At 38.3% G+C, this 22289-nt stretch overlaps 2 protein-coding genes across 2 annotated transcripts; one reads left to right on the plus strand and one right to left on the minus strand.

The window, feature by feature from the left end:
* Positions 1-282: 282 nt before the first annotated feature.
* On the minus strand, positions 283-7613 carry LOC117413923 (protein SEC13 homolog). Its single transcript, XM_034023378.3, has 9 exons — positions 7417-7613; positions 5902-5946; positions 5668-5783; positions 4746-4897; positions 4088-4221; positions 3447-3580; positions 3177-3297; positions 2782-2928; positions 283-830 (listed from the first exon to the last, which is right to left on the minus strand). The coding sequence occupies exons 1-9, from the start codon at positions 7417-7419 to the stop codon at positions 720-722; spliced, it is 963 nt and encodes a 320-aa protein (XP_033879269.1). The 5' UTR covers positions 7420-7613; the 3' UTR covers positions 283-719.
* A 333-nt stretch (positions 7614-7946) lies between these two features.
* On the plus strand, positions 7947-22135 carry LOC117413728 (cullin-associated NEDD8-dissociated protein 1-like). Its single transcript, XM_034023022.3, has 15 exons — positions 7947-8202; positions 10193-10336; positions 10573-10727; positions 12358-12481; positions 12959-13215; positions 13689-13794; positions 14581-14729; positions 15247-15539; positions 16198-16339; positions 16708-18213; positions 18606-18701; positions 18800-18969; positions 19860-20024; positions 20375-20482; positions 21202-22135. Exons 1-15 carry the CDS (start codon positions 8135-8137, stop codon positions 21430-21432), a joined length of 3714 nt encoding a protein of 1237 aa, XP_033878913.3. The 5' UTR covers positions 7947-8134; the 3' UTR covers positions 21433-22135.
* Positions 22136-22289: the final 154 nt, after the last annotated feature.

The following is a 22289-nucleotide window of genomic DNA, read 5'->3' on the forward strand; positions in this document are numbered from 1 at the left end:
GACTTGTAACTGCTGATTAGGGTTATTCAATGTCCTTCTAAAATCTAAACAATAACTGTCCATTAACATCTGGAGCATTACGTCAGAAGAGACGAAATGCCATCCCTGTCACATATATTTATGACAGACCAGGGATTTGAAACCAGGGTTATGCTTTCAGTTCTTTATGTTATGTGTATTCCACTTCAATAACCATGTATACATTTTTCTAATTCCTATTATAACATTAAATGGGAGGAATCAATTTAAAATAGACATTAAGACTAGTTATTCAAGACATGATTAAATCAACAGGTTTATTAAACATTTATTTATATAAGTGAGGAGCCTGAGAACCACAACATATCTTAAAACAATGCAATAAAAATAATAATAATCTGACCGATAATTTATTTTTGGAGCGACAAAAAAACAAAAAAAAATCTGATTGAAGTTTTAAATATCCATACAAAATTAAGGCTGAAACAATTATATCAATGCTGTTGGGTTTTGTCTTTTAATATATATATATATATATATATATATATATATATATATATATATATTACATGAAGGGGGTAGGGTGGTTGTAAAAAGGTCCTTTTCTTGTTAATGGCAGGGAAATCAATTCAGATTCTGCTATGAATATCATATTCAGCTGGCACATCAGGGCATTTCGAGCCTCCCCTTTCCTGTGGAATGATGTTAAATTAGAATGCTCCTCCAGTGCCATTGCTCCTTCACTGTTCGCTCTGCTGTCCTTCTGCTATGGCTGACACTGCTCCCTGCCCTTTGTTGACGTCACTGATGCAAGCCCACTGGCCATCCACGGATTCTTTCCACAAAGTCACCTGAAAAAACAAATGAGTGTCTTTGTTAACAAAACCACTACAATGCGAATTTCACTTCAGAAAACTGTGTCCACCTGCAAGAGGTTGACAAAAAGTTACATGAGCACAATATGGCATATTAGGTTGAGATTATGTCAAATTTCACCCCAGGTATTTCATATAACCTGGTATAAAACAAAGTCTTTATTTTAAATGCTTTCAGAAACAGAAGTTGTTCAAAGTGCTGTGGCAGTATATTTATCTGACTTAATCCAAATAAACAAATTCCAACTAAATACAAACAGATATATATATATATATATATATATATATATATATATATATAGGCTTTGGAACCAAGAAAAACACAGCTTTCTAAACATAATTGCTTTACACTTTATAGTTGATTTATTAAATAATTAAATATTCAAAAACTGTTCTGAAAATGCAAACCGACATTTTCGGTTTGGTTCTTCCCAACATTCTAAAAAGTTTCCTTCACTTCAAAAGGTACCAATGCATTTACTTCCAAAAGACGCTCAAAAATCTCGCCCAATCTACAGACATTAATCACAGTCAAGGGATGCCTTTCTTAGTCTGGGGACATACCTTTGTTTCTTCATAGCAGATGTCAAATTAATTGCCAGTTAAAATACAATACTAGTATTAATCAATCTTTTTTTTTTTTTGCCTATGCAAATGATACAAAAGTGATGGATTACTTTAATGTGCTTGGTATACTCGGAGTACAAGTTTTTGTTAGACAGCTGTTTTCTTTCTCAACATATGCTTCAAAATAAGACAGGATTATCCTTTAAAAAATTAGGAGTTATTGAGCCTTTCGAGAAATTAACTTTAGTCACTTTGTCATCCTTTTACTTAATATTCTTGACAAAAGAGCTGAAAACTGCTGAAAGCTATCTCAATAAGGAAAAAAGATTATAAGTTTTGTATCTTAGAAGTATAAAACTGAAGTGCAGACATGCTGCAAAAACACATTGATGGAGCATCAGGATAATTTGAACAAGGATATAAATTACGCATTAGTCAGTCAAAAAAAAAAAAAAACCATTCACATCACCCCATAAAATGTTAAATCCAAAATGAATAAATTGTTCCAAAGTTACAACCTTCAGTATAAATGAATCGGGTGAATGTGCATGTGAGATGTGAAAAGACGACAGTATATTCAATATCTTTGTAATATGAAATGGGAATAAGACTCCCATTACATAGCAATTTGAGCCATCCCAGGATTTTTTGTGAGCGAAGCGAGACACACCTGAACTTAATGCAAACCGGAGAGAAGATAAGCTCAGGTAGACTCAATAAAGCTCACTGTAAAAAACTAGAATGGCTCAATTGGCTATTGAATGAAAGTCTTATTTCCATCCCTGCAATACACATGACAAATCATGTTTTTACCAGCGGTTTATAAACAGTATATGAAAACATATTACCAGTAGTTACCATTGTGCTATCATAATTATCATCATCAACAATCATCCTCTTGATGAAACTGCTAATTTGCTTTTCATTGGGAGTTTATTTTATTGGAGCTTAGTTTTTTTTACAGTCCACACAATTGAATATGTTGAGACAAGCTGTTCTGTGAGATACACCCATCATCAGTCCAAGAAAACGGAAATCAGAACTAATATAAATGCAGATCAACTAGATTCTGATCTCCTCACAACATTTGCTCAAGGAATGCCCTTACCATGGGTCATCACAACTGGATGTCAGGATTTACTGCAAAATATCTACAGCAGCCCTACTAAACCATGGTTTACTGATTAAGGGTTAACAGCACTGAGATATTTAGTCATCAAATTTGCCATTTAAGAACACCCCCAGGTTAGATTTTCCTTCTACGGTACACAATCCAGGGTGGAAAGGGATGATATGATTCAGTTTTTAAACAGGGTGTAGGTTATCCATAAAGCAAAAACACCAAGTAAATGTGTCTTACCTTATTGTCTCCCCCAGACACAGCAAGGATATTTCCTGTGATAGACCAGCTGACATGCCAAACTACATCATTGAATTTGTGAAGAAGTTTGGCTGTCCATGCGTTTCCAGCAGGGTCATCGCACATCCAGATGAAGACTCTGCCATCCTGGAGTGATCCAATTAAAGTTTTAGTGACCAACAAGTATAAACATGGTTCAGCCCAACATATATTGAACTCCATTTCCCAGATGAAAATCTTTTAGAACCCCCTCTGACAAGACACTTTGGCAAGGGAAAAGTTTTCAGGGGCACTGCACAACACACTAAATGAACTAAATAAAAAAGTTAACTGAACCTATTTGGAACAAAAACAAAGAAAAATGTAATAAAACAAACATCACAAAAACATTTTACCTGTGAACAGCTGGCAATTGAGCTGGTAGGAAGCCCTATTGATGGAGCCCAGGCTACATCCCTCACCCAGTCACTGTGTGCCTCAAGTTTCTGATCTTCTTTCCACTGACCATCCTCTTCTCTGGAAAGGTAAAAATATGGTTTGCCCTTACAGGATTTGACAATCATGACAAATGCACGTTGCATATCTTTTACCTAATTTAAATATGACCGGGGAGATCATTCTTTTTGGACATGCCCAAAGGGGTTCATCTGTAGTCCTATACTTACTTCCAGAGTTTGACCAGGTTGTCGCATCCTCCCGATACAAATCTCTTGATGTAGTTTGGTTTCTGTCCCGAGGGCTGATCAATGAGACTGCCAGGTACAACAGCAGGAGCCCAGCTCACTGCATTGCAACCAATCTATAAAAAACAAGGACATTTGAAATGTATAAAGTGCTGTACATAAAACAGTTACTAACAAAGTATAAAAAGTATTATATTCAAAAGCCATGAAAAGTAATACATTTTGTTTACAGAGTTTGCATCCTAAAAGTTGTAACAGATTAGGGACCCTGGAAACAAGATACTAGGTCTTAGGTAATTCAGTTAAAATGTTTTGCTGCTTTATGTTTGAAAGGAATTGCTCTTGAGATGAAAGAAGAAAGAATGTGGAAGTTGATACAGATCATTGGACTAATGTAGAAGTTAAAGAATTCAAGATCACATAGGTCCCTTCATCAGTTTAAAGTGGATTTGCAAAGAACATCTACACTTTCTTCTAAAATCTTTTATTTGTCTTGTCCTAAATGTTAATCACTGATGCGAAACGGTTTCACCACATTCTAATTATAAAAGCCATCTTAACAAATTAACTTGAAACCAAGCGAGGTAGAAACAGCATAAATCATTAATGACTAGAATGCTTACCGTGTGTGCATTGCTAATCTTCTTTATATCCCACTGTCCGTCCCCTGTTAAGGTGAGCAATGAGATGGCACCGTCTGAGCTCCCGCAGGCCAGAAGCAATCCAAAGTCATATGGCCCCCAACATACAGAGTTTACTGGAAAGATAAACCATTTCAGAATGGATCTCAATATAGCAAAAGCTGCAGTAAACAAATGTATATAATATGCCTGTCTATTATGATATCTTTGCATCCTGTATCTTACATTCAACATGCTAATGTGTTAGTAACATGGCTATAGAGCAGCAGTAACACAGGAGACTGGCTTCTAGGTGTCTGGTATTTCATGGCTAGTCTTTATTCCAAGCAAAAAATCCCTTCAAATGTAATACAGTAAAATTATTATTATGAATGACTATACAGTAGATTTTCTAAAGCTTGAGCTGTACCGTGGCTTGCAAGCAGTGTTTTTCAAATGTCCTCCTTATATAAATATTATGTAATCATGTCTTTTTTGGACATCCAGACATATCAAAAGTTGTTAATCAGTATATTGAAGGAAGGAACTGTGTCTGTCTAACTGACATACTATATATATATATATACATATCTATATATCTATAGATCTATATATCTATATATATAGATATATAGATATATAGATATATAGCAGTAGTTACCTGAAGAATCATGGCCTGTGTATTCATACATCTTGTCCCATGCCCCATTCTCCTCTTTCCAAATGATAACTTTTCTGTCATAGGAGCAGGACGCCAAGATGTTCCCGTACATTGGATGAGCCCAGGCCACCTGCCAAACTGGGCCTTCATGACTACATAGGAAGAAAGAATGAATCTCTGAAGTACAAGCAAAAACACTACTAAGAAAGTGTGCTAGAAACTGAAGATGCATTTAAGTTGCACCATGGTTACAGCTGTAGTTTTGGTGAATAACCGAGTCCAGAAATGGAACAAGCAGGGCTGCTTGACCTTATTTGTCAATTAACTATTTTCGTTGGCAAGCCCTTGAAACAAGGTATTAAAACACTACTACTGTGACAATGACAAGTTAATACAAAACTAATAGCAAGTTTAATCAATTAAATTACTGAAAAGCCCATGTGTCCAGAATTTAAGCAATTATGCCCCTGCTAAATATGCTAATCACACTCATCTCAGCATGGATAAATCTCAAATCAAATTAACAAACTCCTGACTCATCATTTAAATAATAAACTCAACTGATGACAGTTTAAAAAACAGAACAGGGTACAGGCCTAGTTTGAGTTTGTAACTCAACAAAAAGTTTTAGGCCTGCCAGTAGTCTGACATTAAAGAACTACTTACAGTTGGTTTTACAGACCCTTAGCACTAGTTTATCTTACTTAAGGTAACATTAGGTAGTCCAAGAATAGTGCTAATCAGGGTCATGGAATGGCTCCCTGACTAACCTGCTAAACTAACATTCTTTGAAGTTGTTCAGTGTGAAATTGCTTTTTGCAGCTGGCACATTAACATGGCAGTTCACCAGAAATGGTCTATTACCAGTGCAGGTGAACACAAGATAATTTCATTTATATTGTTGGAAATTAAAAACACTCACCCTCTCAGGTCAGCCACAAGGATCTGTCCTCCGTTTTTTACATCAAATATTTTAACAGATCTGTCTGAGGAGCAGGTGGCAAGCCGTGTGCCATAATAATCCATCTGCGCATCATGCTGGAAAAGAGAGAACAGAGGAGCAGGGGGTTCAGTTTTACTAACATCTTACAGCCTGAATCCCCCCTGCCCCGCCCTGCCCCATTTCCACCTAAATAGTACAGTTGGCAATACTTACAATCATGTCCTCGTGGGACGTGTCCACAGTATTGATAACTGATACCTGATAGAAAGAAAAACCAATTGGGACACAATTAATAAAAAATAATATATATACTATTTTTACATTGAAGTCATCAAGTGCTTTTTTGGTATAGATTAGGGGTGTAATACTATGCTCTTACAGTCCTGAAGGAATACCTTTGTAGTGTTATTTTCAGGTACGCGGATAAAAAGTGGTACGCTGCGTACTGCGCTTGTTCGGGCATGCCGAAACAACTTAGAAAGCATGGAAGTGTCCATTCAAATCTGGTACGTTATGCTGTTTTCAGTCTTTTTCATCTTTAATTGAATGTATCATATTTTTCCACCATTAAGAAAATAGTATGCAAATATTTATCATATGCAATACATTGGGTCTTGCACATTTTTTTACTTCTGCAATTTTGTGGTGGACTTCTCATTTTGTCTATGTTCATCGTGAATTGTTTTTTCTCTTTAGAGAAATTGACAGTTTGTTTCCAGTTTAAGTTTGCAAAAAACACCTGTATGATTAATGGTTTGCAAAAAAATAATGTATAATTAATGGTAAATGTACCTCTGTTTGACAATAGGACAACACATCACAATTGACTGCAGCTGTACCAAAATCTCACAGCGTACCACTTTCTAACATTACACGGGTCAAGTTTTGCTACACGTACCACATTGTGACGACTTACCACTTTATAACACTACACTGGTACTTTGTTTAAAGTGCAGTTTGAGAACTTGTTAACTTTTCTAGTTAACTTAAATTCTGGTATCATAATTTGGAGTCTACTGGCTGCAGCCTTTTTAGGGTTTGTCAGTACAAATTCTACTGCCAGTAAAAAAAAACAAAAAAAACCTTAAAAGACTACTGTCTGTAGTTTTAATATCGGGCCTGAATAAATAAATATTTACATTGTATTGGCCTTAAAGTTTATAGAAAGCGAACTGGGTATTAAGAATTTGTGCAGCTCTAGCGGAAGTGAATTGACCTGCCTTAGTGCCAGTATCATGGCAGATGTTACTGGTAGTAGTAACATCTGCCATGATAATTTCACACACCTTAATAAAATGTTGCATTTTAATTATAGTGCCGCCCCGATTAATAATTCTACAGGGAAGCCTTATCAATTAATAAAGTAACGTTTTCCCCTACTGTATTAATATACTGAAAATATATTGAAATTATTTTGCCAGGTCTATTAAAGTACATTGAAGAAAGAATGAAAAAAAAAAACAAAAAACAACTCAACGAAGTAAACTGTCAAAGTCCAAGTGACCAAGTCAGCGTGGCAATGATAAATTGCTATATAACTAGTAAACGGTTTAATTCTTGTAGTTGTAAATAAAAAAAGTGTTTTTTCTATTATGACCGCTACGTTTATTTTATTATAATAATTATTAAACGAATGAATGAGAGGTTTTAAAAAATGACAGCACCAAGATACCTTTCATTCTGGAGTTGCAAACAGGATTTATATAATCCAAGAAATTGTTTACTCACCATGGTAAATATAATCTGTTATATTTCTTGTTAATTTTGTCTGTTTTCACTCCCGTACGAAGTCTGTATCCCACTCAGACGTGGCAACTTCCAATCCGACTACAACTAGGCTCCAAACATTACTTCCGGGATGCGTCACAATAGCAGACATCCCGTGTTACAAACAAGCAACCGCGATCCTTCAGTTCCAAGTGAAATGTGTCCAACGCTTGTAAATGAGACACAGTGACCGATGTTTTGCAAGCTTTTTTTTTTTTTTTTAAACAGATGAAGGGGTTCTGACTTGAAAAGCCACTTTTAAACGGTATCATAATAAACATGTTTAAAATATTAACGTGCATTTGTATTCATAAGTTTGTGTTTGTTTTTAATTAAAAAGCAGCTACTTCAACACGGCTACATATTCAAGTGTATCCCTTTAAATAAAAAAAAAAATTAAAACAATTTTAAAAATCTGTGCACAGTGTGGTGTTTCAATACACATAGATTCCACTAGCTGGCACTCTCAAAAAGTTAATTTTACTTTTTGTGTCTATTTATATCACAGTCCAGTACACAGTATCAGGTTTTCCAGTGAGTTCTAACCCTGAAAACGTCACTCTTGCCCTCTCTCGCCATATTCTCCATGTAAACAGAAACCTCATCTCAATTCGTAATTTCAAAACTTAAATTGAAGACATTTGCATTTGCAAAATAATACCGCGTTTACAATCAAAAGATGGCCAGTGTGTCCTATCATATCTCCAACCTGCTGGAGAAAATGACATCCACTGACAAAGATTTTAGGTAAGAGGGCTGCTTACAATTGCATTAGTTTGCATAGTTCAATAATAACTCCGGGGTGTCTTTATATCAGCATGAGATAATATAGAAATGAGCGTGGAACATTAAGCATATTTGATGTACGATAGCTATGCAGCATGACAGGAGTTTATATATCTTATTAAACCGTTTTAATATTTCAGTACTAAAAAACAACAATTGGAATAGACTTTTACATATTTTTTACTGTACTGTACAACTGTTGTACACGATGGAAAACAAACTCGCTAACTCTCTAAGAACATTAACTCTCCTTAACGTTATGGACGTAAAGCTTCATTTTACTTATGTCTTTTAAATCTGAATGATGTGCAGCATACCTTTTTAAAAGTAATGTGTTCAGATTAAATACGTTTATTTACCTTCTAAACTCTGGAATGTGGAAAATGTCAACTCTGTGAGTGTTAAATGTAAAATGATGTCAGACTACTACAGAAACAAAAGACTACAAAGATTTAGCAGAAAACAACAGGGGATTCGGTTCTGTTTCTGTAGCTGTAACACAGCTTGAAGATGTAATGTTAAGCCTGCTAAGAGCATGATTATTTAGCAGTATAGCGTGAGTGCTTACGATCTTTGGAGAATCTAAACAAACCAAACTGTCAACAAGGTCTGGTTTCTGATAAAGTAGAGGAAACAGAAGTCTAAACTGGGACAGAATGTAATGAACACATAACAAGTAGTGTATTATTGTGTAAAACTGAGCATGATTGTGGTATACTGCAGGGTCTGTAAGTATTTTGTTGTATAAAGTAATTTTCATGTGAAATACATTGAGTATTATCAGACAACTCTAACATTTTGTGTTTGGTACAACTAATAATAGGGTCTAGTAGTTACATGAATGTATACTTTCCTGGATGCATTCCCCAAACATTATAAATGATTCCTAATATTGACTAGCCTCAAAGAGAGTCAAAAACTGCTGTGAGTACATTATATCACGGTTGCTGTTCTGGCAAAGGAAATGTATTTAGTTATTTCCTAAATGTTCACTCTGTTGCCATAGTAGCTGCAGTGACACAGTCCAGGACCTTACTGAAAGAACTAAAAATATGTAATAACCTCTCATTCACATTACAACATTGTCGGGGGTCGCTGTTCATTTTTGTGAAGCTGTTTTTCCTGTCACAAAAAAGTACTGTACAAAGGAAAATGCTCTGCTAAAAATAAAACAATTGTAAAGGTATACAAGTACCACTAATGTGTTACAGGGAGGAGCATTTTAATTATTATTCTGGGAAGTTTCATGCTAGTTTTATACTGTTACAATTTTATTCCACCTTGGTCTTTGCACTTGCTTTAAGATATGCAGCCCACAGGAAACTATGGGCCATATTCTCAAAGTGCTCCCTCCATTTTTTTATTCGCTTCTATTTTTGAAAGGAGATGTTAATGCTACAAAATGAGAGTCAGACACGATGAGAGTGCTGAAGAGAACTTGTTTTATATCATTTAGTTATTTGGTTCTAGCTTTGTAAAATTAACAGCTGTTTTACCTCGTTCAAAAAATAGGAATTCATTAAAAACTGGAGTAAACGCTTTGAAAATATGGCCTTCTGTGGTAAAGTGGGATTATCTATCCTGTATCCCAGAATGTGAATGATGAGAAGAAACCAAGGACCTCTTTCAAATATATAGTGTTGTGTCAGTCTGTATCGGCAGCCTAGCAATTCAATTCACGAGGCACTGATTCTAAATAACCATCAAATGCAGTGAAGCCATTAAGTGTTTGTTAGGTTTGTGGAGTGACATAGTTCTACTGCAGCAGATGAACAAGCCACTGACAGCAGTTCCGGGGGTATGCTCAATATACGTGACATATAACTCACCAATCAGAGAGTGTCCTTTGTGATTGAATAAGGTTTAAAGGGTAGTCTAATGGCCTGAGTTCATGTCAAAGTGTTTATCTAAACTTAATAGTGCTCCAGTAACTTGGTTCTTTAATTTGCAGGTTTATGGCCACCAATGATTTGATGGCAGAGTTGCAGAAGGACTCTATAAAGCTGGATGAAGACAGTGAGAACAAGGTGGTCACAATGCTCCTAAAACTATTGGAAGACAAGAATGGAGAGGTACAGAACCTGGCTGTCAAATGGTGAGTGGACCACAATGCACTACACTGTCTTGTATTTCCACTAATTCAGGGTTGGGGATAATCCATTTCTCTCATAAGGTATACGAGTAAAGCAATATGTATTTATATGCTTACTGTAGTGTCTGTCAGTGCCCAAGATCTTTCTAACAGGGACTTTGGGATAAAAAATGGCTACAATTTGTAAAATTCTGACTCACATTAGTTTTTCAGTGTGATGTGCTCTTTTGTCTCTCTAGTCTGGGCCCACTGGTAGGCAAGGTGAAGGAGTACCAGGTTGAGACCATCGTAGACATGCTGTGTACAAACATGCTGTCAGACAAGGAGCAGCTGCGGGACAGTTCCAGTATGGGCCTGAAAACAGTAATCGCAGAGCTTCCTCCAGCCTCCACTGGTAAGAACTGGCCTGCTGTCCTATGCTCATGCCTTGTCATTAACCAGACGTATTCTACATGGGACCGGATTGCTGAATGAAACCTCAGTTTCTGTAAGAGTATTGTACTACAGTACCATCCAAAAACTACTTCTACTCTACTTCTGTGTGATGAATGTGATACTCTGAATGCCATATTCATTTGGATAGAACAATAATGTAGTGTTTTTTGTATGGGTCCCATGTAGTGTTGTGGGTTATATGAAATATGAAATAGCCTCATAGAAGAAAACCCTGCTATATGTGTTAGCCAGCCTTAATAACACTATGTAACACAATTTTTGTTCCTGGGTAGTAAGTGTTATTTCCTAATTGCTTATGCCTCAAAAGTATAGAAAATGGCTATTATTCCCCACAAACTTTGCTTTTGTGACCAGGACAGTGATATTTTCGTCTTTTCGTTCACATAAAGTCAGACAAAAACAACATATGAATCCAAATTAACATGTATTTATACTAAAGTAATACAAAAATGACTACAAAAGATTTAGAAGTGAGTAGTTTTTCGAGATTTACGATTATACTGTAAATCACTTTCACGAATCAGCCCCCAAATGTAGTCTCCCATCATGTTCTCGTTATACTGTCCTTGGTAGCGGCGTTCAAAGTCCAGTATATCCTGGTGGAAGCGCTCGCCTTGCTCCTCCGAGTATGCTCCCATGTTCTCCTTGAATTTATCAAGATGAGCATCAAGGATATGGACTTTGAGGGACATCCTACAGCCCACTGTGCTGTAGTTCTTCACCAGAGTCTCAACCAGCTCCACATAGTTTTCGGCCTTGTGATTGCCCAGGAAGCCCCGAACCACTGCGACAAAGCTGTTCCAAGCCGCTTTCTCCTTAATAGTGAGCTTCTTGGGGAATTCATTGCACTCCAGGATCTTCTTTATCTGTGGTCCGACGAAGACACCGGCTTTGACCTTTGCCTCAGACGGCTTAGGGAAGAAGTCTTGAAGGTACTTGAAGGCTGCCGACTCCTTATCTAGAGCTCTGACAAATTGTTTCATAAGGCCCAATTTGATGTGCAGTGGTGGCATCAGCACCTTCCGGGGGTCCACCAGTGGCTCCCACTTGACATTGTTCCTCCCCAGAGAACTCGGTCCGCTGTGGCCAGTCCCGCCTGTGGTAGTGCGCCTTGGTGTCCCTGCTGTCCCAAAGGCAAAGATAGCAGGGAAACTTGGTAAAACCGCCTTGGAGACCCATCAGGAATGCCACCATTTTGAAGTCTCCTATGACCTTGATGCCATCTCAGAAAAATGCAGATATGTATCCACTTAGGCAGCTGGAACTAAACTGAACTGGTGGGCTTAAGGTCCCTGTATTTATACTACTATTTATATTACTGGAAAGTTCTAGAAAGTTCTAGAAGTTACTCCAAGTTTACTCAGCACTGAATCTATCTGGAATGTTCTGGAAAATAGGTAAATTTCAAAATATCACTGTCCTGGTCACAAAAGCAAAGTTTGTGGGGAATAATAGCCATTTTCTATACTTTTGAGGCATAAGCAATTAGGAAATAACACTTACTACCCAGGAACCAAAAAAAAAAAAAAAAATTGTTACACGGTGTAATCAAGGCTTTCACACTGCAGGGTCGGCTCTGACTGCGAATGTGTGCAAGAAAATCACAGCCCAGCTGACTGGAGCCATCAGCAAGCAGGAGGATGTGTCAGTGCAGCTGGAGGCTTTGGATATCCTCTCCGAAATGCTGAGCAGGTAGGCAGGGACTCCACAGGAGAGGAGCTAGGCTTGACTTCACGGGAAGGGAGCATGGTAGAGTGCTGTACAGTGGGTTTGTATATTTTCATCACACAATTATATTACTGTACAAGCCATTTCAATTGTGTCCCTCACAGAGGTGTGGTCTTATGACTATCATGTATTCTATCAGTCAATCTGTCAGTCTATCAGTTCTTTGCCAATTAATCTCTCAAGCAGAGGCCGGTGATTGTGCCAAATTAGTGTTTTTTTTTTTCTGATTTGGCGGCTTGACTAAACCCCCAGACACATTTCACTTGTCCTTGAACATAAGTTGGATTCAAACCTAGGCTTCCAGAGGTGAAAGGCCTGAGAGGTTAGTGAATTAACCCCCTCACCAGCTAACCCTACCTATAGGACACAGGACAAAAAAGATGTTGCTTCTCAGTGAATTAATCCTGCTATCATGTCTTGGCACAAACCTGCTCCCTGCAGGTTAGGCAGTACTCTGATCTCCTTCCACTCGCCCATACTGAGCTGCCTGCTGCCCCAGCTCACCAGCCCCAGACTGGCAGTGAGGAAGAGGGCCATCATCGCCCTCAGTCACCTGGTGCCCAGCTGCAGCGCGGCGATCTTCACAGAGCTGATGAAGCACCTCCTCACAGAGCTCTCCAGGAACGAGTCCACCTCCACAACCCGCACCTACATCCAGTGTTTGGCGGCCATCAGCAGGCAGGCTGGACACAGAGTTGGTAAGAATGCACCTTGCAAACTTCTTGATCATTTCGGAGCTTTGCTTTTGTCTTGCTTGAAGGAGCAGGTATACTGCATTCCTCTGAGAAGGAAAATGTTCATAAAAATATACTGCGTGTTGCTGAGGTGCACATTTTTCGGTAAGTTTATCATTTGTTTGAATTGGCTTGAGGCTCATAAAATGATTTTAGCAACTTATATTTAAAAACAACATGCTACTAAAACAAACTGCAAGTAGGTAAAATCGTGTTGCCCATTGACAAATATAAAACCAATTTAAAGAATACCTCTCAGTACAAGGAAGGTTTTTTAGCTGTGGCTCATTAACAATGCCAAAACGATTCCAGATATCGCAAACCCTTTAATTGATAAAGCCTTATAAGTGGTCAGTGTCATAAGCTATCCCTTACAGGGGGCAGTATCAGGAATAAGCATGAATATGTTGTATTGTTTCTGACTGCCTGTGTATTAGGAGAGCACCTGGAGAAGATCATTCCAGTGCTGGTGAAGTTCTGTAATGTGGAGGATGATGAACTCAGAGAATACTGCTTCCAGGCGTTTGAGTCATTTGTTCGAAGGTAGGATGCATAATCAATAATAGTCACCCAAATTAGAAGCACGTTTACATATGTTGTGTATTATATAAAGTGTCACTTAATGAGAACATAGGAACATAAGGAAAGTTTGGGAATGACAAAAGAATGTTTGGCCCATCAACGCTTGTCACATCACATCATTTTTACCCTATTATGGGAATCTCATTTGACAATACAGAATTAAATTGTTTTTTAATGTCCCTAGTGGTTTTTTATGCTACTACTTCACCTGGTAGGCTATTCCTTGCATTTATAACTAATAAAGTGCTTCCTAACTTCTGATCTAAACTTACTTATACTATTCCAGCTTCCATTTCTGTCCTCTCATCCTAATCTCTGTGCTCAGTTTGAAGTCGTGACTTGTGTTTAACTTTATACCATTTAGGATTTTATGTAGACCAGATGGTCTTAGTGTTGCTATATTAGTTTGAACAAGAAGAATTGAAAGGAGACGTATTGTCTGTCACCATAGGAATTTCACGTAAGTCAATGGTAGTGCAGTGCTACACAGTATTAAAAATAAACATGTTGCAAGTATTGATCCACACAAGCTAAATGGGAAGAAAAGGAAAGAGCTGTGTTGAGTACAGCAATGAATCTTCCAAATTAGGGGGAGGAAGTAAAAAAAGCATAGAGACACATAACCTTACTGGCCTTCTGTCGCTCATTTGAGAATCAAACCTACTGTACCTACATTCCCTTCTTGCAGCCGTTAGCCAGTCAGCTAACTACAGATCTCATTGGAGATTGATTTTTGTTTAATCAAAGGTGCCCAAAGGAAATGTCTCCCCATATCCCTACTGTGATTGGACTGTGCCTCAAGTACATCACCTACGACCCCAATTACAACTACGACAATGACGAGGAGGACGATGACAATGCGATGGACACAGAAAGTGGGGATGAGGAAGATGAAGGTGAATTGTGATCACATTAGAACACCAGTTTTGAACATGTTTTTCTTTTATTCACATTGAAACTATATTTTTGGTTCAGACAAAATAATTCCATTAAAACATTTAGGATTGCATCAATACAAATTGGAAGCATTTGAGCAAGTTTACTTTTTTTACATGATTGAAGTACAATCTGACAAGATATAGGTGCAATAAGAGAGACTTATTCTGACAGGGTACCAAAAATACTGCTCGGATGAGTGATTTCTTGATGCATGAAACTTATGTTCTCAGAATGACATTCACCTGCAAGGCAACCTACATTTTCTGGATGCTGCTAAAATACATCAACTCAATTTCTCTGAAACAGTAAAGTTATTGAAGAGGATATTGTAGGGCTTACTATTAGGTTAGGAAGTGTCCAGTGTCCCAAATATGTAATGTCAAATCAATATAGATTGGGAAATGTAGATGTTTATGCAACACAACTGAATCCCTACATTTTAGACACAATAATAAGCCTTATTTCCCACTTTAGAGACAGGTGACGAGTACAGTGATGATGACGACATGAGCTGGAAGGTCCGGCGGTCCTCAGTGAAGTGCCTGGAGGCCGTGATGAGCACGCGGCACGACATGCTGCAGGACTTCTACAAGACAGTGTCGCCCGCCCTCATCGCCAGGTTCAAGGAACGAGAAGAGAACGTCAAGGCAGATATCTTCCTGGCTTACATGTCCCTGTTGAAACAAACACGACCCATGCAGGGCTGGCTGCAGTCATCAGACATCATGGGGAAGGAAGACTCCTCTCTTACAATGCTCAAGAGCCAGGTCAGTAGAGTTTGCATGTTGAGTACTGCAGAGGGTGGGGTTTATTTAGAACTTGATAGATCCACTGAGATGCAACTTTTCATTGTCGTGGTTGGATGGGCCAATGAGAAATGTAGCCAGATCATAGCCCAGGAATTTTACCAGTACACCAGCGTTATCATCCCTGCCCTTCTTCATAAAGTTCCCCAAGTAAGAAGGACCTTGTATTATCTTTTCTGAACACAGATAAGTGACCCCTAACACCATGCTGGAGAACTTGATGAGTGTCTCCTACTGAGCAACCAACACAACTTCATGCAGCACCTGCTGTTCATTGGAGGCCTTCCATCAAAGTACTGACAGCATGTTGTCCAAAGCCAACCCTAGATGTCATTAGACTTTGAGACAAAATAATCGAAAAACACTGGGGAAAACACTTTTACAGATGCTTGTTTGTGCGGCTACAATACCCAAGGACATTGACATGGCTAGAATCAAATACATTAAACGTTTTTAATGTTTTATATGAGGTGGGTTGATTGGGATTGGGTCCAGGCAGGCTCAGTCCCACTGGGACCCAACACCACAACCGCTTATGTCTCAATGAAATTTCCTGTGATCCATATCAACTCTAACACTGAACTTTTATTATTTTGAAAGTGACGATTCATTTTTACAGGTTCCAAATGTTGTGAAAGCCTTACACAAACAGCTGAAGGAGAAAAGTATTAAATCTAGACAAGGCTGCTTATGTCTTCTCACAGAGCTGGCAAATGTGCTACCAGGAGCTCTGGCAGATCATATACCAGCCTTAATACCAGGTAAATTCAAGGCATGTACAGTGAGTAGTTCATCCAGAACCTTAAACACTCAATCATAAGATTATAAAATGATGCACTAATTTCAACAAGAAGTTTCATTTTTAATACCTGTTTGATACAATTCTGATGTCCGACCAGAGTCTACTATGGTTTGTTTTTAGCCTTTAAAGCTATAGCCCTTAAAAAAGAACTGATGTTTTATGCAACAAAAAAGATTATTTAGATGAAAGCAGTAGCACAGCACAAATCAAAATACATTTTAAAGAAGAATGTACTAGTGCAGGACAGCTCTCTATCTTCTAGGGTAACTCAGACATCAAGTTGGAAAAAAAAACTGTTGGCTTACAATTTTTTGTTCATTTTCTTAGGCATTGTGTACTCTCTAACTGACAAGTCTAGTTCCTCGAACATGAAGATTGACAGCCTGTCCTTCTTGACTGTCATTCTTTGTAACCACCCTCCTGAAACTTTGCATCCTCACATCAAGGTGATCCTGCCCCCTGTGGTGGCCTGCATTGGGGACCCCTTCTACAAGATCACTTCAGAGGCTCTACTGGTAACCCAGCAGCTTGTGAAGGTCATTCGACCACTGGAAAAGCCCTCCTCCTTTGACTCAAAGCCATACGTGAAAGATTTATTTTCAAGCACTTTGAAGAGACTCAAAGCTGCAGATATAGACCAAGAGGTTAAGGAACGAGCCATCTCCTGCATGGGTCAGATTATCTGCAACCTTGGCGACCAACTGGGTGGAGACCTGCAGCCTACTCTAAAGATATTTCTTGAAAGACTCAAAAATGAAATCACAAGACTGACAACTGTAAAGACACTAACTTTGATTGCAGGTTCCTCTCTGAAAATAGATCTTAGGCCAGTTCTTTCTGAAGGGGTACCCATATTGGCCTCTTTCTTAAGAAAGAATCACCGTGCCTTAAAACTAATGACTTTAATTGCTTTGGACATCATAATTAAGAACTATAGCGACTGCCTCAAGCCCGCCATGATTGAATCTGTTCTTAGTGAGCTTCCGTCTTTGATTGGGGAAAATGATATGCATATTTCACAAGTGGCTATAATGCTTCTCAGCTGCTTGACAAAGGTCTGTCCTTCCTCTTTGTCCAAGATCAGTGGGTCTGCTTTGCCTGAAGTCTTTAATTTGGTTCATTCCCCATTACTACAGGGAGGAGCAATGAATGCCATTCTAGATTTCTTCCAAGCTTTGGTTGTAACCAAAGCAGCTAACATGGGTTTCAATGAGCTTCTGAAACATCTAACAGGTCCTTTCTATGGCTCCCAAAAGTCTGGTGGATCTACCATTATGCACAGACAGTCCTACTACTCTGTGGCGAAGTGTGTGGCAGCTCTTTCTTCAACCTGTCCGAAGGAAGCAATAAATATGGTCAATCACTTCATTCAAGATGTTAAGAACACAAAGTCGTCTGACTCGGTGAGAATACTGGCTTTCCTTTGTCTGGCTGAGGTAGGACGTACTATGAACCTTTGTGGACAGAAAGAGCTCAAAACAGTCATCCTTGAGGCATTTTCTTCCCCAAACGAAGAAGTTAAATCGGCTGCATCTTATGCTTTAGGAAACATTTGTGTGGGGAACCTGAATGAATACCTTCCCTTCATGCTAAATGAGATTGGAAGTCAACCAAAGAGACAGTACCTGCTTCTTCACTCCTTAAAAGAGGTCATCAGCTCTTCTTCTGCGGAGGCCTTGAAGCCTTATGTGGAGGACATCTGGACCTTGCTGTTCAAGCACTGCGAGTGTTCGGAGGAGGGGACACGCAATGTGGTGGCAGAGTGTCTGGGAAAACTCACCCTTGTAAATCCTGCCCAGTTACTTCCCAGGCTAAAGAAACAGCTGACTTCAGGTAATAATAGTGAAAAATGAACGCTATGGCTAATCATCTATCTGGTCATGATAGATAGATGTAATGATTTTGCTAACAGAATTCAGTTCATGTCACCAATAAATCAAGTGAGTTTATTATTTTTTTTCCATGACAAAGGAGCCAAAAAGTATTCTTAACTCTGCTCATCAAGTTTATTTATTTGATGCCGACTGTATCAATTACTATACAGGGATATTAAATTAAGCAGAGGTGCTGTATATGTGGTAAAGAAATACAAGGGTAGCATATGCAGCACTCATATTTAGTTTAGCATCCTTGTATGGTAATCCATCGCCCACTGAACTTGATAAACACTATGATGAGTTTGGATTGTGTCCAGTTTTATAAAAGTAGCATCTTTTATATTCCAGGTTCACCATATACCCGGAGCACAGTAGTCACTGCAATAAAGTTTACTATTACAGACCAGCTTCTGCCAATAGATGCACTTTTAAAGGGATGCATAGGTAAGTCTTCTTGAACTCATGTGCAGTACTTATTCAATACAATCCTGATGAGGAGGCTTAACATAGAGCAATGTGATTTTCACATTCATTTTCTCAAGGGGATTTCCTGAAGACATTACAAGACCCTGATCTGAATGTCAGACGTGTGGCCTTGGTGATGTTTAACTCTGCCGCTCACAACAAGCCTTCCTTAATCCGAGACCACTTGGACAGTGTGCTTCCCCATCTCTACAACGAAACCAAAATCAGAAAGGATCTCATTCGGGAGGTATGTACAGCATGGTGAGAGCCCACACAGATGCATCATGCAAATCAATTCTGTAAAAACAACACTGCATGAAGCACAACTATGTAGGACACACTTCATGGGCTACCAGATCATATTGTTGGGTCCTTTAAGACCTAATTTGGAGATCAGTCAGCTACTAGGAATCGAACAAGCTTTGATGGGCCACATGGTCTCCTCTCGTTTCTAAAGTTTCTTATGCTCTTATGTTAAGGTTTTCAATGCTACATATATTTTTTTACTGGATCTCATTTTGGAATTTTGCATGGCTTCAAACCCAACAAAAGAATGACAGAATCAAGGTATTCCCATTAGTGCTCCATTTGCTAACATGTGTAATGATAAATGAAAGCTAGATTGAATAAAATTCCTGGATCTTGCTGATCGCATAAAAAAACAGTTTGCTTAAAGAGTAAGTAGTGGGGTTCTGAAAAATAGAGCATTATATGTCCCCATGTGTTGCTACAACTGTTTAAATAACATACCTGTCATTTTTCTTTTCATTAACATCCTGACAACATTTTACACTTATAACTTTAAAGCTCTTTTCAAAATGTCTGAGAGCGGCCATTTTTAAAAGAGCTTTGAAACTGACTTTAAAGTTCTAAGTGTAAAAAGTTGTCAGGATGTTAACAATGAAAAGAAAAAGTGTGGGTATGTTATTTAAACAGTGGTTGCAACACGTGGGGTCGTGTAATGCTGTATTTTTCTGAATCCTGCTACTCACTCTTTAACTGGCAATGAAAAAAAAAAACCAGAAACCTGTCATCTAGTGAAAGGAAAGTGCATTTGGCACCAATGTACTACATTGCTGGGAACAAGTTTAGTGTTTTGAATGAAAACCCATTTGGTGACTGTGACACTGTTTCTAGGTGGAAATGGGCCCTTTCAGACACACAGTGGACGATGGCCTGGATGTGAGAAAAGCTGCCTTTGAGTGCATGTACACCCTCCTGGATAGCTGTCTGGATCGGCTGGATATCTTCGAATACCTGAACCATGTGGAAGATGGGTTGAAAGATCACTATGATATCAGGGTATAACGCAGCAAAACACCTACTTTATATCTAATGAGGCGGCGCATCTCTGTTTACTGTACTGCATTTTACACATATACCCAACAGAAACGTGCACAAAATCTGAACATCAATTCCCCTTTCAAATTCTTATATTACTGTGCATTTCTAATGAAATTCCTGCATGGCAGACCATACAATGTATTTGTCGCATTGTCCTTGTAATGGCTATGTTACAAGGTAAGTGGTTGTTTTTGCATTGTATGCAGTAGTAATAAACTGTAATGGTATGTTTAGAATGTTACACATTACAAGACCATGATACAGTATCCATGACCTTCATCGGATCTGGACCTCTTTCTCTTGTTTAGATGCTGACATTCATTATGCTGGCACGCTTGTCTGCCATGTGCCCCAGTGCTGTCATGCAAAGACTGGACCGACTGGTGGAACCACTTAGAACAACCTGCACCACAAAGGTAGGATGTTCAGTGTTTCTATTTACCTGGCTTTGAACTTGCTTTGGGCTTCAAATCATGTGACAATGTGACCTTTCAACTCTACCAAACCCACCTACTCCCTGTCGATATAAATGCAGAGTAATTGGGAGGCAGGGTTTATGAAAGGTCACAATGTGACATGATTTGAATGGACTACAAATAGTCCATAACAGAATATTCATCACAGTAAAACACTGTTAAGTTTTATGAATAGGGCCTGTTATAAAAATATAATACTGCAATTTACATCACAAGCAAACAAACAATACAAACTTGCATGCCATTCTAAATCAAACAAGTCACAATGGTTACATCAATTACTAATTGCTGGCCTGTCCCAAATTGCCTGATGTATCTATCCCCTGTACAGTTTTACTTGTTGCATACAGAAAGCCTATGGTAAAAATACATGTTCAAATAGTATAAAAAAACTGGTTAACGCAGTTTACTGTAGAAACGTGGTTCAGATTTGTAATGATAAACATATATGGTTTCTTACTGTTTTGCAAAGTAATTAAATACAAGGCATGGTTGGACATTAAAAACACTTGCATTAACCCTGAAAAAAAAGCTGAAAGGCCACCTAGTATTGAAGATCTACTGGCTTGCAAGAGGGAGATGCAGCTTTTCTATATTACAGAATAAATGCCAGGATGCCATAAAGAGCCCCTGTAAAGCCCAGCTGTGTTGCATTGCAGGTGAAGGCTGGCTCGGTAAAGCAGGAATTTGAGAAGCAGGATGAGCTGAAACGCTCGGCCATGCGGGCTGTAGCAGCCCTGCTCACCATCGCAGAGGCACAGAAGAGTTCTGTCATGTCAGACTTTACCTCCCAGATCAGGGCCAACAGCGAAATGGCTTCCATCTTTGAAAGCATTCAGAAGGACACCATCTCCTCCACCGCCGACACGGAAACAATGGACACCAGCTAAAATTAGTCTGTCCCTGTTACCAAATCGAGAATGTTGTGGTTTGAAACCGTCTAGCATTAAGGCACCGTTTTCAAATGAGAAGTGATCAACTTAACCAGTTTGATATGTTTTCATGGTATATTGAAATGCTGTAAACAAAGGGTGATATAATAAAACACCTCTAAGAATATTGTGCCAGATATTTAAAGATGATGTGACTTTTATGCAACTCTGCTTGTATTGCACATATCTTGTATGTATTCCCAAGTCTGAGATTCAAGAGTTGCAGGGAAATGTGCTAATATTGCATGGCTGAGGAAATGAATACGTTTAAATGAATCTATACAGAAATTAATTGTAACTCAGCGAATTCATAGGCTAAAGTTGGAATTAAAAGTATTATCATTTTTATAATATTTATATTTATTGGAAAGAAAAATATGTTACATGCATTTGTTACATAAAGGTTTAGCTCCTAATATGTATACCAATATGCCAAATTTCAATTGTATACACAATATTAATAATACTATAATACAGTCTTACAATGTAAAAGCAGGCAGACATGTTTTTACTGGAATACAAACAGACCTGTTTTCTGCTGTTTCAAGGTAGAGAGCTTTGTTTTTTTTTCTTTAGTTTGTGTGGAATGTTGCTACATGAATGCGATGTAACTAAATATATATTTCTGCATGTGTGAGGAACAATAAACATCGTCTAACTGCCCGTGTGTATACTTGAAAGCTAGAAGAATCACATTGTTTACTACATATGCTTACTGTATCAAAGCAGGGTGGCCTGTGTGGCTCCTACAGATCAATCATCTGCTGTAGTGACCTCTATGTACACACTGAAAAGCTACTTTAAGATTAAGGGAA

The sequence above is a fragment of the Acipenser ruthenus genome, chromosome 25 (genome assembly GCF_902713425.1).
Source record: "Acipenser ruthenus chromosome 25, fAciRut3.2 maternal haplotype, whole genome shotgun sequence".
In the NCBI taxonomy this organism is placed as follows: domain Eukaryota; kingdom Metazoa; phylum Chordata; class Actinopteri; order Acipenseriformes; family Acipenseridae; genus Acipenser; species Acipenser ruthenus.